This window comes from Pongo pygmaeus, chromosome 10 (genome assembly GCF_028885625.2).
Source record: "Pongo pygmaeus isolate AG05252 chromosome 10, NHGRI_mPonPyg2-v2.0_pri, whole genome shotgun sequence".
Taxonomy (NCBI): domain Eukaryota; kingdom Metazoa; phylum Chordata; class Mammalia; order Primates; family Hominidae; genus Pongo; species Pongo pygmaeus.
The window spans coordinates 8,717,195-8,733,593 of record NC_072383.2 but is presented as its reverse complement, the minus strand read 5'-3'; the positions used below and the strand labels follow the sequence as shown (position 1 = coordinate 8,733,593).

At 37.8% G+C, this 16,399-nt stretch overlaps 1 protein-coding gene across 12 annotated transcripts in view; it reads right to left on the bottom strand.

Moving 5' to 3' along the window:
* RIMKLB (ribosomal modification protein rimK like family member B) overlaps positions 1–16,399 on the bottom strand; it is a 101,397-nt gene that overhangs the window by 423 nt on the left and 84,575 nt on the right. For 6 of the 12 annotated variants that reach the window (XM_054442293.2, XM_063672396.1, XM_054442289.2 and 3 more), the window contains one exon: positions 2,430–9,840. In XM_054442293.2, the coding sequence (XP_054298268.1) occupies positions 9,377–9,840 (464 nt within the window). In that variant the 3' untranslated portion in view covers positions 2,430–9,376. The remainder of the gene's footprint in view (positions 1–2,429; positions 9,841–16,399) is intronic. The other 6 variants (XM_063672390.1, XM_063672394.1, XM_063672395.1 and 3 more) reach the window with 6 other exon arrangements.

Below are 16,399 nucleotides of genomic sequence, written 5' to 3'. Positions count from 1 at the left end.
AGCTACATCTATTACTGTTTTACAAGAGCAACCTTATTTCCCAAATTTATTTGACTCTCCTTCAGAAAAAACTATTCTAACTCCCTGGAAATTGTTCTCTCTAGTGAGTGAATAGTCATAAGTTCAATTTATAGGTCCATAATATTTTCTACTTAATTAAGATGCTGACACCAAAACAGCCAAAATGTTTTTCCTTTTCTAATCTGCAAGTTTTGTGACTTATTTTAGACAGCTTATTTAGTTAAGTACATTTTCCCAAAGTTTTTTGGTTTTTTTTTTTTTTTTTTTTTTTTGTCTAGAGACAGGGTCTTGCTTTGTTACCTAGGCTGGCCTCAAGTGATTCTCCCATCTTGGCCTCCCAAAATGCTGGGATTACAGATGACGGCCACAGTGCCCAGCCTCCCAGGAATTAACTTAAACTGCACTATAGAAATAACATATTTTACAAAAAAAACAAAACAACCCCATTTCAGACACTGAATATTCCTAACTTTAAAAATATAATTGTGCCGGGTGCGGTGGCTCACACCTGTAATCCCAGCACTTTGGGAGGCCGAGGCAGGCAGATCACGAGGTTAGGAGTTCAAGACCAGCCTGACCAACATGGTGAAACCCTGTCTCTAGTAAGAATACAAAAATTAACCGGGCGTGATGGCACGTGCCTGTAATCCCAGCTACTCAGGAGGCTGAGGCAGGAGAACTGCTGGAACCCAGGAGGCGGAGGTTGCAGTGAGCCGTAATCACGCCACTGCACTCCAGCCTGGGCGACAGAGCAAGACTCTGTCTCAAAAAAAAAAATATATATATATATATATATATGTGTGTGTGTGTGTGTGTGTGTAAAACCAAAGATTACTCCTTAGCAATCCTATAATAAAGACAATTATGCTGCATTTTAGTCAGAAAAATCGTACCAAAAGAAAAAATCTAACGAAATTTCTTGTAGAACAAAAAAAAAAAAACAAAATTGTGCCAATATGCCTAGACAAACAAAATTCAAGTTAAATGCTCTCGTGTTCCAGGCTAACTTAATAAATTACAGAAAAAAACAATTTTTGATTCAGATTAAAACTCAAGTTTATCACTTTCAGTTCTAAAGCATTAACATTTTTATATAGTAATCAAAATTACTGTTCTGTCACCCAGGCTCAAGTATAGTAGAGAAAGAGTGAGACCCTGTCTCAAGTAAAAAAAAAAAGCTGAAATAAGATAAGAACCATATGCCTTTCATTTCTGTCCAACTGATCATACACAGCTTGGTTGCCAGAAACAACAGATACTACAGTTAAAATAAATAAGTAGTTGGGTGAATAAACAGGTCTGCATCTTACAAATTTAATTGAAATTTACATTCTTTAATTCTAGAGAACTTCAAAGTATGATTTAATTTCTATTCAGTCTAGTCAAATTCTAATAAAGAATGCAAAGTGGGGAGAGAGGGAGGAAGAGAAAGACAGACATGCACACTCTCTTAGGAAAAACAGGCAGGCAGAGATGGAAAATGGCAACATCGGATAATTAAAATTCAGGACTGAATGTGAGAGAAAGCAGCTTACAAACAGACTTGGATAAGGGAGAGGCACAAAGACAGGGAGAGATAGAGGAACAGAGGCAAAGCCCAGCCAGATAAGCAAGAGAGAAAGGTGAACAGGCAGGGTGGAACTGATGGCAGAGTGGAACACGGCACAGTGACAAAGAAATGGGTCTTGACCTAGAGACAGCCAGCTGGAAGAGATCACGCCACCCCCAGTAATTTTTTTCCAATTATACTTTTTTGTTATCTCCCAAAGCTCCCACTAAAAAGGGAAGAATCTTTTAGTTTTCATTTATTTGAGATGGAGTTTTGTTCTTGTCGCCCAGGCTGGAGTGCAGCGACATGATCTCCACTCACTGCAACCTCTGCCTCCTGGGTTTCAAGCGATTCTCCTGCCTCAGCTTCCCGAGTAGCTGGGATTACAAGTGCCCGCCACCACGTCCAGCTTATTTTTGTATTTTTAGTAGAGATGGGGTTTCTCCATGTTTGCCAGGCTAGTTTTGAACTCCTGACCTCAGGTGATCCACTCACCTCAGTCTCCCAAAGTGTTAGGATTACAGGCGTGAGCCATGGTGCGTGGCCAGAACCTTTTATTTGTATAAAATGATTAACAATGCATATTTTATCTTGCAAATTAAAAAATTCAGATTTACTGTCAGCATAATTTTGCCATAATTAAAGGTCACATATACCAACATACTGAGGAGAAAATCGTAATTTTACATACTATTAGTTATTATTCAAAGTAAAGAATGACAGTTTACCAGTAAGGTCAAATTCAACGTAAGGCAAGGACCTACAGGCATTTATGATTACATGCCATAGTACCAAATCATATAATTTATATAACATTGCTATCAGACTAAAAACACATTCTTAGTTAAAGATAACTTACCATTTAGAGTCAAAATGCAAGAATCTTAGTCCTGTTTCCATTTTTGTCCCCCTTGCTTCACTTGGTATGTCATGCTCTATCTCTTCTCCTATGCAGACTTTAAGTCAGTAGCCATCAATCTGAAGAATTCCTTCCTCTGCTGCCACCTACCAGTTTAGTTGTCTGCTGCAGCAGAAGGGTATATAGAAAAAGTTCTTGCTTATCATTCAGATTAAATAAGAAAAAATTCCTTTGTTTAACATTTCGTATTTTTGCATATACACCAACTTTTTAATGTTTCTCCAAGACCTTCCCTCCAAAAATAAAAAACAAAAATCTGAATCACAGAAAATCAAACACTGTATGATCAATGTTCATGCTAAGCTGGGAAAATTTCCAAAAAAAGTAGAAAGAAAGTGGTAAGATTTAGCCACTCAGCAGCTGCCACCTCAAGAAGCCATTTTCTTATCTGTTTTCTTCTTTACCTACCCCTACAATCTATGAACAAATACCATAACTTAAAAATTTAAGTAGGTAGTCTACAACTCCTACAAATTTTAAGTTCAGAGACTACCCAAAGAACTGTGGAAGATGCAGCAATATAAAAGCTTTTTAAAGTAATTCTAGAAACTAAGGGTGTTAGGTGCTTTACCTGCTTGAGTTTTCAATGTTCGGGACTGCTTATTGCCCAATGGCTCTGAATACATTAAAACACGAACACATACGCCACCTACATTTAAAATAGGGTAGCATTTGTATGCCCATATAAGCAGTGGGTATATTTTTTGCAAAAGAGTAATAAATTCATTAAGTCTTTTAAAAAGGACTGACCATAGATGCACATTTCCTCAAACTGTATACATACATAAAAGAATTAGGGAAAAGGGGAGACAGAATGACAAATGTAATAGCAGTTGTAGAACTGGGGATTAACACAGCATAAACATCTTCTGTTTGTTCAAATCCTGAGATTCATTTCTATTCCCATTCTTTTTGTCATCTAGGTCTATGTTTCAAATTTATTCTACATTAGCTATTAAGGGACAGTCTCCAGTAATGAACTAGAAATAGCAGTAATGGCTTGTTTTTGTTCCACCCTCCCACTGCCTTCATCAAGATAAAAATATGTAGTTTTGCCAACTTTAAAAAATCAGGAAATAAACACTGACATAAGCACCAAAGACTAGTCAACAGTGGCACTGAAGTGACATCACTTCTACTTTCTCATTCCTTCCCCCAATCTCAAACCCCACCCTTTGACCTCTGTATATGGGATGAGCCTGAGCAGGAGAGTTGGTGATGTCAGGACTGCGCCGTTCCCACGGATGCTCCTAGAGGCCTGCTGTGCTTCTGGGAACTGAGGCACAGGGATGTCTGTCTGACTGAAACCTAAAACAACAACAGTTCACCCCACCCCTCATGTTCCCAAACCCCACAATAGCAGCCAGGTATATATGCTATATAAGGCTCACCTACTAAGTTTGAATATGGTAAAATCTAAAAGCAAGATCATTCTTAACAAGTCACTGGTATTCAAACAGGCAGCTGACCGGAGGTTGTTTAACTCTCCATGCCTTAAACAATCACATAGTCTGTATGCTCTAATGTTAGCCACTCTTGCTGAGTACAAGGCTCTCCTGAATGAGCCTTTTTTTTTTTTTTAAGTATACATCACAAATTCTTGCATGAGTGCAGCTGGGATCCCTCTGTTAGTAAATTCCAATTCAACAGATAAATATTTTTGTCTTAAGATGCTTAAAAGGGAATGACTGTCCTTATAAGAGTCAACTGAAGCACAGAACAGGTTAATCACTTATCACATGTCTTCCTTCAGCTACAAGAAATGGCATTACAAGCCAAGACTTCCTATTCACCAACTAGTGACTTGCTGGACGTACAGCCTCTTTGGATAGTACGTCCAAAGCCACAGGATGAAATTATGCAGAAGTATATCTTGAAAAGGTCCTGATTACTTTCACTAAAATTCTACCTATTAGAAAGATGACAATATCCCAAAATAATAAAAGCTCAGAGCTAAAACTTTAGGAAGTATAGGAGAAAGGAAGAACGGGTAGGTAGACTGGGGTAAAGACAGAGGAGAGGATAGTTTGGTTTATTACCTAACAGAAAGGCTATTAAAATGGATGAGTTGTGGTCCTATCCCTGACATTTGATGTCCTTGGTTAACGTGCTTAGCCATCTTGTGCTTCAGAAATGTCCTCCTATCTGTTCAAACCTGTAATTTTTGAAGGTTTAAACCATGATTTTCTGATAATCTCAAACTGCTCACATCTCCTTGTTAGAACTAGTATCTTAGAAATGCCAAAACGATTAGTTCTGAAATCACATTGCTCCTAAAAGAACTAAATTTTTTTGTATTATCTTCGTCTTATTATTCCCTTTCACTTTTATAATGTCACAGAGAGAAGCACTAAGGTAAAATGAATGCTATGTTGAGTTTTTACCATATATATAACCTAGAACCTAATTTTACCTTTCAAAACTCTAGTTTTCCATACCTGTCAACTCCTAATTGATGTCTTTATACTGTGAGCTCACTGTGTATTCGGAACACCAACCCCTGAAAAAGCTTAAGCCAGAGTAGCACAATGGAAGAAACAAACAAACCCAAAACAAAAACAAAGCCAAAAAATTCACACTCTGAAATAATTATAGACATATATGCAAGAAATGGAGTCATCTAAATGGCTAAACAAAATTCCCAAGAAAGTCTTGAGTATATCGTAACCAAGTCAAACTTTACCCCCAAAAACTCTTCTTTAATCATATTATTTGCTAGATACATTTATGCATTATTTTTAAGTGAGAATTATGACAAACCCATGGTTACTTTTTAAAGTACGTAAAGAAAGGAAGTTTTAAAAAAAAGAAAGCCTAGTGATGGAAAGAAAGGAGAAAGAGTTAAATTACCTGCAGGCAGACTGGGGCTGTGCCTGAATCCAAACCGGTGCATTTACCATTCATTATACAGCTGCATTATTGGGGGAAGGGGAGTTTAGAAGGGCACTGACCCCGAAAGTTCTCAATACTTCTCACTCATCATCAGGAAGGGGGAAGAAGGAAAGTTTTTTCTCTGGGTATTTTTTTGTTTGTTTGTATTTGTTTTTTTGGCTCCTGAAAAGGCTGGTAAAGAACAGTAACAGTGCAAGCAGTTAGAATATTTCTTTAAAAACAACGTAAAAAATGCAAAACATTACGGATCTTCAAAGGCCAAACTTTCGTTAATATAGAAAGAATTTTCACTAGAGTTAGGCAGCCACCCCAAAACAGCATGGCAAAATGGCATTGGTATAAAGGAAATAAAATACCACACAAAAATCCAAAACAAAACTAAAAACATTTCAAATTAAACCTGGAAGACTAGAAGATTCCAACAGCAGATTTCTGTCCACTACTGAAACATTCCAAAATCCAAGCTCCAAAGGTGCCATCTAAATGTATTTTAAATGAAACTTTGTTTTGTGTTTTTAAGAAGAAAAAAAAAAAAAAAGAAAGCAAGCAAGCAGTCAGTGAACCTGGTTATAAATCCTGCAATATATTACATTTTAAAAAATCCTAGTACAACAAAAACAAATCTTAAATAAAATTGAACAAACAAACAAATAAAAACAGTAGCAGCAGTGGTTACCTGTCTGAGCACCTACATTTTCTTAGGAGGGGATCGTGTCTCACCAGCCAAATAGCCCATAAACCTTCTCAAAAAAAGTGAGCCAGAAGAAAAGTATAACACAAGATTTGATTTCACAATGTCTCTAAGCCCCACAAGCCCCAAACTGGGGATTCACTGAATGAAGCAAATTTGCTTCTCCATTGCTTTCTTCTTGAGAAAAAGAGATGATTTTCAAAGTCAATGCCTTCGATATCTTCTCAAAGTCTGATATAATGTGCTTGATGAATGCCAAGTCTCTTGTTGGGTTTTTCTACTGTTCCAGGGTAGTTTTCTTATTGATAACATATACAGAAAGATTTCAATGTTCATTGGAGAAAAGCCAGCAGAAATGACCAATCAATTATAGGCACCAAAAAAGAAAAAAACTATTAAAAATTTTAAATAGAATAGTTCATACTTATATGTTTAGATATATAAAGTCCAGTTTTCATCATAGGTGACATAAAAACAATATCAGAAATAATTATTTTTGAAATACAATTTAGAATTACAATTTTAACAATATACAAAAATTTTACAATTCAGATTTTATCATTACACATATTTGATATATACATTTTATCTCTCATAATAGCAATGAAGATTATACAAAAGTTATTAAACAATTATGAAAATAAATTTAACCTAAATATCTGCTGCTGTTTCCTTAGGGTACTTCCAGAATGATTTGCTCTTATTCTTTACCTTAATCTTGAAGGAATTCAAGAAGATATCCATGTTTTTAAAATCTAAGATAACTACTGCTCTTTTCATTCTAACATGTGAGTGTACGTTTTAATATCATGTGAATGCATAATAGTGAATAAAGCTAATGAACTAATTTCACATATTTCCTATAATATAGTTGGTTAATTTGGTATAAAAGACTAACTACATTTTTCCTGATGCCTTACCCCACCAACACAAACATGAACTTTTCATTGAATAGAGGTTGTTTTTAAATGTATTAATCTACATATTTGTGATATATAACTATTCAAAGTGTATGTGTCATAATACGCATGACAACCAGATGGTCTCTACATGAACATATGAATGATAATTTAATTAAGCAGTTCTTTCTTCCTCATTTATTTCTCTATACCAAATAGTATGCATCCTCCACAGTATGGTCATTCAGCGAAAGAAGTACCAAGTATTTCTTTCTGTTAATGAGTCAGAGGTACTAATATATGTATGTGAGTCCCCCATTTACCCTGTACAAGATAAGTTCTTTTAAATGCGATTAGAATATCCTAAGAAAAAAACTTCTCTTATGTATCCTTTTCTCTGAGGTGAAATGAGACACTGCACAGATGAGAGGTACTATTCTATTCATCAACAATCAACCTTTCACTCAATTTTAATATTATTTAATTCTATGGAAAAAACAAATTTTATTACATTCCTTTTTAAAACGGGGGAAAAACTGTACAAGTAAGCATGATCAAACCTCTGTTATAGCTGGTTAATACTGATCTTTTATTATTGCCTCGAAGTCTCTCTAGTAGTGTCCAAGAAATTATGTTTAAGGTCCATCTGAAGGAAAATAGCACTGGAGAGGCAAGAAAGGGCTTGGGTAAAAGCTTCAGAGGATTTGTAGGGAGATGGAAAACTTGCTGTTTAAAAAATTACGTTGGGCTCTGCAGCATCTCCATTTCTTAACATACCATCCAAACCCATCAATAGGATTAGTTTTACCCATGTTTTAAAGGCTCATATTATATGCAGTTTGGGGGCTTTTATAAATTCTGCAAGTAAAGCAATATAAAGAGTGGACAGTATTGAAGGCTTAAGAGTAGGGCTATAAGAGACTCAATACTACTAAATAAGTCCCCAAACAAAAACATCCAACCCACCCCCAATCCCAAATCCTATATGTAAAAAGAGAAGATGCATAGCCAGAAGCATTAAAGAAAAGCATGTAGCCTTGAATAAACTGTACACTGAACAGGCTAGAAACAAAAGGAAAAAAACAAACAACGTACATACACACAAAAAGGCCTAAAAAAGCATCTATTCACCCTATGTTTTAAGGTGAATACCTCTACCCCAGTGGAGTCTACTTATGAAAACAACTCATCTGTTTTTTAAAGTTAAAAACTCTGTTTCCCATCATGCTCCATTTTCTAAATTATCCTTTTTGATTAGTTGATGTAAACAAAAAGCAAAACACATACACATGCATGCGTGCACACACATACATATATACTCCCTCGTAAAATGTGAAAAATGCAAATATATAATGCTGGCATTCGAAATCACTTCAGCTTTATACTTAGAACTCACAGGCTCTTGATTTGCCCCCAAAAATATTTTTCCTTGTCCTTATTTAAATGCCCAACCACCAAAACAAAAAGGGAAAAAATAAAAGGCTCTAAATGTACATGTTTCAAGTCAGTGTCTTGTTAACAAAAAAGGTAGCATTTTCTTCACTTTGGCCATTGTTAAAGATGCAGGCATAGAGCAGGAAATGTTAGACTAGCATGTATTAAAAAAAAAAAAAAGCAACATTAACAGAGCACATCTTTCAAAAAAGACTAAAACACTAACAAATACAAGTCAATGCACATATTTTAAACTAGTGTAATTTTATCTACATTGAATAAATGTTATTTTGTATACCGGACATTGCAATACTGTTCATTTCCATTTCATCATGCAAACATGCCAATTTTGTCATTAAGAAGCCTTTATTGGGTTATATTCAATTTGACCCTCCCACCAAATTAAGGGGGAAAAAACAAAAAAATAAGAAATCCCAGTAAAAGAGCCCCTCAAGATTTCATGAACTACAAACTAAAGCTGCTAGTTAATAAGGAAATGGCAGAATTTTCAGAGCTGTATAATACAAAAATTCCTGTAATTTAAGCAGATGTTTTCCTCACCGATGACAAATCTTCCAACACAATGTGAAGTTATGCTACTAGGATATTTGTAGCAAAACCATTTTTTTGGTACAAAAACAAAAGCAAGGGACCATGAAAAAAAAAAGTAGTTGTTCCTCATGGCCTATGAGCATACAAATTTCATAGCAATTTAAAAGGGTAACTATGAGAGCCTGACATTTTTCTACACCCCACCTATTCTGCCTCTCTATTTGTAGGATTTGTAAATGAAAGTAACATCTTACTAGCAGAGGTCTCATCTATCTCCCACTCTCTCCAACTAATCCTACTAATTTTCTCTCATCTTCCTGAGCATCCTCCATGAACAGCATTGCAAGTTGGTTTTAAAAATAGAAAAGAAAAAAGAAAGAAAGTTTTACAAGGGTTTTGTTGGTTAATTACCAGTGGAGTCAGTCCACCAGTAGTTTGATTTCATTGGCTAGCAGCTGGTTCATGTTGAACAGGCCCCCTGGGAGCTTGGTGAGCAGCTCTCGCTCCGTGCTTTCAGGGTCGCTGTCAACAGAGCTGGAACTTGCACTCATGTTGTCAACAGCAGTGCTGGCTGGGGGACCCAGCTCCGGCTCACTAGTCTCACTGGCAGTGGACACCACGGAGAGCAGGGACATACGCCGGGTGAGCCGGCCAGAGGGTAGAAGGGAGGCAGCATAGTCTGCTATGATACCAGCTACATCTAGATTACAAGCCTTATCAAAGGCGATGAAACCTACATTTGCATTGGCCTCACAGACGCAGAAGGAGCCGTCATCTTTCATCAACAGGTCAATGCCACACACATCCATCCCCAGGATATTAGACACCTGGATAGCTAGCTGCTTCCCTTGTTCACTCAATGAGCACATCATCCCCACACCACCTGGCAAGAGAAACAAGACAGGAAATTAACAAAATCATAAACTTTTGATATAAAATTAAAGTTTGCCTCCAAGGCTAAGCCTTTCTTCTAAATTAATAGTGAAAACAAAGGTGTTATTCTAGTGTAAAATTAGGACTTCTAAGTCTAGATTTCCTTAATTAGGAATCCTCTCCCTATCCAGTCTCCCAGGAATTGACGATTTCGTAAGTTGTCAATATTTTTTCCAAGTCTATCTTACTTGCAATAATATAAACCAAGTATAAGGAAGTTCAGCATAAACACAATTAGACCACTTTATAGATGGCAAAAGTATTATTGGTTTTTGATTTATAAAAATAATAAAAATGCATAACAGAACCGAGCATGGGGTGAAATCTGGGAAGGTGGTGACCTGAACACAGTTCTCTTCCTCTATAGCCCCCACTTCAATCTAGCTGTCATTCCTAAACCAAAAGGCTTCTGGGTTATAAGGTAGCTGGCTGGATATAAGTGAAGTCTTTGGCCTTGCCAAAAGGAAGGAAGAGAAAGGTAGTGGAACTTGATTTTCTCACTTGGAGATCAGCTTCACGAAGCTCTGAACTAAGGACAGGAAAGTAAAGAACTTTAAGAAGAGCTTGGTTCCAAGAGCTCTGTGTATCCATAGGAGTGAGGATGACATTATGTGAGTTTACCCGTAGTGTTTGACCCCAAAAAGGCCAGAAGTAGCTGGACAGGTGAGGTGGATCCTCCCTACCACTGAGGCTGTAGGAATAAAGAAGTCAAGGAAACCAAAGGCTTCTTTTTAGGTACCTCCGTAGAAGAGTGGCCCGTGAGTTAAATGATTCTGCTTCACAGCACTTGTAAGACTGAGGCCATGTAGAATACTATAGATAACCCAAGCTGAGTAAGCCCTGATGTAAGAAGAAAACAATAATAATCCACCTATGACTTTAATGAAAGAAATAAGAGCTCTTTAAGCAGATTCAAGTTCAGCACAAAAAGATTTTCTGAAGTTAAAACAAAAACATGATTACTCAACTAAAAAATCCAATAGAGAAACTCAGTACGGTCGCTTGAGAGTTGACTTAGAAAATCAAGTAATATGCAAAGCATAGCTAAAAATGTGAGGTGAAATCACAAAGATAAAAAATTTGGGCCAGCCGTGATGGCTCATGCCTGTAATCCCAACACTTTGGGAGGCTGAGGTGGATCACTTGAGGTCAGGAGTTCACGACCAGCCTGGCCAACATGGTGAAACCTCGTTTCTACTAAAAATACAAAAATTAGCCCGGTGTGGTGGCACGCGCCTATAGTCCCAGCTACTCAGGAAGCTGAGGCCCAAGAATCGCTTGAACCCAGGAGGCGGAAGTTGCCGTGAGCCAAGATCGTGCCACTGCACTCCAGCCTGGGCGACAGAATAAGACTCCATCTCAAAAACAAAAACAAAAATAAAACAAAACATAAAACTGGAGAACTGAATCAGAAAAATACTCCTCAGAAAGACAGAAACAGATGGGGAGGCAATAATTAATGAAGACATTTTCCAGAAAACTGTGTAAGGAAAAAATTTAGTCTGCTGACTAAAACAGCTAAAATCCAGGTTGAACTGATAAGAAAAGACACAAATATATCTACAAAATCCCAATAAAATTTGAGCGCCACTAAAAAAATTTACAAAGAATAAATTACCCACAAAGGAAAAAAATGAGAGTAGATTTGGACATTAAACTGCAACAATAAAATCTTCAAGGCAGTAGAATTGAAGCTAGATTCTTAAAATATAAGAATTATATCTCAGACAAAGTATTCTTCTTTCAGGGAGAAAGAAAGACGTGTGATATTCTGATCTAAATTATATATTGGTTTTTGTCCACAGTTCCTGGCATATAACTCCAACAGCCCTTGTTATAGTCTTTTCTTATAATGTTGGGGCACTTTCCTTAGAAAATAGAATCTAACCTTCCCCTGTCCTCCTTTCACCCACCCCACAGCAGGACTCTAATCTTTCACAGCCTTTCTGATTGTGGGTCATAAGACCTCATTCCAGATGAGGTCCTGCCCCATACCCTGGAGGAAGGAATGCGGCACAGAGAGGCCAAGAAGAATCTGAATGTACAGGCCTTGCTGGGTTTCCCTACTCAGTCTACTAGTGTTAGATCATAGCCTTTTGGTCCAATTACATTTTTACATGGTTATCAATTATGTCTATCCAATTGGATATCAAAAAGGGCAAGGTTCAGAAAGCTTCTGGATAGCTGGACACGCAGAGGTTCCTGAAGGGTGGCAAGCCCTGGAAGGGCATGGAAGCTCCATATCCTTTCTCCCACACCTTGCCCTATGCATGTCTTCACCTGTATCCTTTGAAATATCCTTTATAATATACAAGTAAACACAATGTAAATGTTCCTTGAGCTCTGTGAGCTGCTGTAGCAAATTAATCAAACCTAAGCAGAAAGTCACGGGAATCCCAACTTGAAGCCAGTTGGTCAGAAGTTCTGTAGGCCTGGACTTACAACTGGTGTCTGAAGGGGGTGAGGTGGGGAATTGGGGATATTCTTGGTGACTCTTGGTAACTGAGCCCTCAACCTGTCAGATCTGATGGTATCTCCAAATAGATAGAGAAATCCCCCACACGTGGTCAAATAAGTGTTCTGTGTGAATTGTTGTTGAATGACAGAATAGAAAAAGCACTTTGAGTGTATTTTTTGTATTAACAGAATATGTGAGGGTATCTACGATTCTGATAGCCCACCAGGAAAAATAATCAAGAAATGATACTAACATACTAGTAAATGGCTAACAGAGATCTCAAGATATGGGAAGATGAATATGAGGAGTAAACCATGGTGAGTACTTTGCAATATAGGTATAATTCATTTTAAGTGGATAAAGACAGACTGCCTGGGAATGGATAAAGTGCTACATAAGGGTTCATGAAACAGAAGAGACATACAGTAAAACAAATTCCAAACAGATGAACTAAAACTATTAGATGATTTCAGCAAAACTGGAACGTAAGGTCAATGAGACTAGGGATTTTTGTCTGTTTTGTTCACTACTATATACAAAATACTGCTACAATAGGCCAGGCGCAGTGGCTCATGCCTGTAATCCCAGCACTATGGGAGGCCGAGGCGAGCAGATCACCTGAGGTCAGGAGTTAGAGACCAGGCTGGCCAACATGGTGAAACCCCGTATCTACTAAAAATACAAAAATTAGCTGGGTGTGGTGGCAGATGCCTGTATGTGGGAGGCCAAGATAGGAGAATGGCTTTAACCCAGGAAGCGGGGGTTGCAGTGAGCTGAGATCGTGCCATTGCACTCCAGCCTGGGCAACAAGAGCAAAATTCCATCTCAAAAAAAAAAAAATTATTGCTACAACAGTACTTAACGCTTCGGAGGTACTTGAAACTATTTACTCAATAAATGAATCAATCAAGTGGAAAGAGTAGGAAGGAAATAAAATTGTTCTAATATTCCCATTGAAGGGGAGAGGGAACAAAGAACACCAGGGGAAAGTAAAGGTATTCCAAAGACTTCATTATTACTATGATGGTACAGTGAAGTAGTAAATAAAGTATCAAGGAAAATTATCTTCTCAAGTAACTGTAGAGAATCTGTCTGATTATGAGCATAAGAAAATAGAAGGTAACCATTAATGGAACGCAAAACCCTGGTTGATCTCCAAAATTAACTGGGTTTGGTGGCAGGAGTGAAAATAAAATGGTACCTTACTAACCAGCAAAAATTAGAAAAGAAAAAGAATAAGGAACAATTTGAGTTAAATAATAAACACAAAATAAGATGGGAGAAATAAAATGAAGTATATTAGTAATTACACAAAAAATGGACCAAATCTTCCATTAAAAGATGGAAACTAGTCCGATTTGAATAAAAAACAACTTAGCTATATACTGCTTATAGAAAACATAGGCAAAATAAACTTACTTCACAGCTTGATTTCTCCTGACCAGAGTATATATCCATATATACATTTTTTCCTTTGTTAAATACAAATATTAATCATGCTGGTCACGCAACAAAAAAAAACTTAATCAAATTAAAAAAAAATGTTGCAGGCCACATTCTCTGACAATATTAGTAAGTCAAGAAAATCAGAAGGTAATAGGGTAATGATAAAGGTAGCCAAAAGAATATTAACTATTTTGAGGTTGCAAAATTGATCCCTTGGATCAAAGAAATCACAAAGGAAAATGAGAACCATCTGTAAATAAAAGAGAAAAATGCTTTGTATTAATACCTTCCAACACTGTGAAAATTCTCCAGAGGAAGATGTTTAACATGAATTGCCTTCATTTTGAAACAAGAAACTAAGTGTTCTAGCCAAAGAAACTAGGAAGAGAGATATAATGAAAACAACAAGTAAAATGAATACAACAGAAAGATAGAATTTTTTAAAAATAAAAAAGCTATTTTGATAAGAATAAGAATGACAATAAAGAGAATCACACACAAAGCAGAGATTAAAAGCAGCATATGCAAATATCTCACAAAACTCTTTGGCAAAAAATTGGAAACCTAAAAGAAATGTATCATTTTCCAAGCAAATGATAAATTTCCAAAACCACCCCAGAAGTGGCAAACTTTAACAGGGCAATTATTACAGAAGGGTTTCAGAAAGTGATAAAAGCTATTACTGCAAAAGGAACTAGGATGAGAAAGGTTCACAGCTCAGTTTTATTTAGCTATCCTTTATTCCAATGTTACTTTAACAACATAGAATGCCCTAGGAAAAGACTGAAAACTTCCCAATACATTAAATAAAGCCAGCATAACCTTAATACCAAATGTGATAAAGTTTTTTAAAAATAGTAATATTGGCCAATCTTATAAAAACAGATGAAAACATTCTAGGGCAACCCCCTTTGGGTCCCCTCCCTTTGTATGGGAGCTCTGTTTTCACTCTATTAAATCTTGCAACTGCAAACACTTGTGGTCCATTTTGTTACGGCTCGAACTGAGCTTTTGCTCGCCGTCCATCACTGCTGTTTGCTGCTGTCCCAGACCCACCGTTGACTTCCACCCCTCTGGATCCAGCAGGGTGTCCACTGTGCTCCTGATCCAGCGAGGCGCCCATTGCTGCTCCTGATCAGGCTAAAGGCTTGCCATTGTTCCTGCATGGCTAAGTGCCTGAGTTCTTCCTAATCGAGCTGAACAGTAGTCGCTGGGTTCCACAGTTCTCTTCCATGACCCATGGCTTCTAATAGAGCTATAATGCTCACTGCATGGCCCAAGATGCCATTCCTTGGAATCCGTGAGGCCAAGAACCCCAGGTCAGAGAACAAGAGGCTTGCCGCCATCTTGGGAGCGGCCCTGCCGCCATCTTGGGAGCTCTAGGCACAAGGACCCCCCAGTAACATTTTGATGACCACGAAGGGACCTCCAAAGTGGTGAATAATATTGAACCACTTTGGCTTGCTCTTCTGTCCTATCCTTCCTTAGAATTGGAGGAAAATACCAGGCACCTGTCAGCCAGTTAAAAATAATTAGCATGGCCGCCAGACTTAAGACTCAGGTGTGAGGTTGTCTGGGAAAGAGCTTTCTAACAACCTCCAACCCTTCTGGGTTGGGAGCATTGGTCTGCCTGGAACCAGCTTCTGCTTTCAATTTTCCTGGGGAAGCTGACGGCCAACTAGAGACAGGAAGCTATCATCCCGAACTCCTGGCATTAGCCGGTTGAGATCATGGTGCAGACAGAAGTCTCTACTCAACAGTCACCCATGCATACACCCCTACCTTTCCTTCTGACCCATAGCTTCTGGGTCCCAACCACGACTTTCTTGAGAGTGTAGCCCAAAAGTCTCCTTACCTCTGAATCTACTTCCTCTGATCCCTGCCTCCTAGGTACTAATGATTCCGACTTTCATTTCCTCTAGCAAGTTGTATTTCCAAAGGGATCTAAGGAAGCTCTACACTGCATCTTAGGCCCCTAGGCTAAGAAGCCAGAGTCTTGTCTCCGGTGTCCCTCCCAATTTAGGCATACAGCTCTCGACATGGGCAGTTATGTGCGACCTGTTCCCCACCACCCTTGCCAGGGCCCCAAGTTTGTAAAGGGCTAGGAGAAAAGAGAAAGAGAGACACGGGAGAGAAAGACAGACAAAGAGGGGGCCAAAGAGAGAAAGAAAGAGAAAGAAGTAGTAAAGGAAAAACAGTGTACCCTATTCCTTTAAAAGCCAGGGTAAATTTAAAACCTACAATTGATAATGGAAGGTCTTCTCTGTGATCCTATAACACTCCAATACTACCTTGTTGTCAGGGTAAACAAGGGTGTAGCCCGAAAACAGAGACCACTGACAACCCCGTAGCCTTCCTATCAAAAATCTTTCACTCAGTAACCCGTGGATGGGCCAAATGCATTCAGTCAGTAGCAGCAACTGCATTGCTAAAAGCAGAAAAATAACCTTTAGAGGAAACCTTATTGTGAGCACCTCACCAGTTCAGAATTATCCTAAGTCAAAAAAGCAAAAAGGTAGCTTACTAACTCAAATCTTAACGTATGCAGCTATTCTGTTAGAAAAAGGTGATTTAACATTAACCACTGAAAATTCCCTTAACCTAG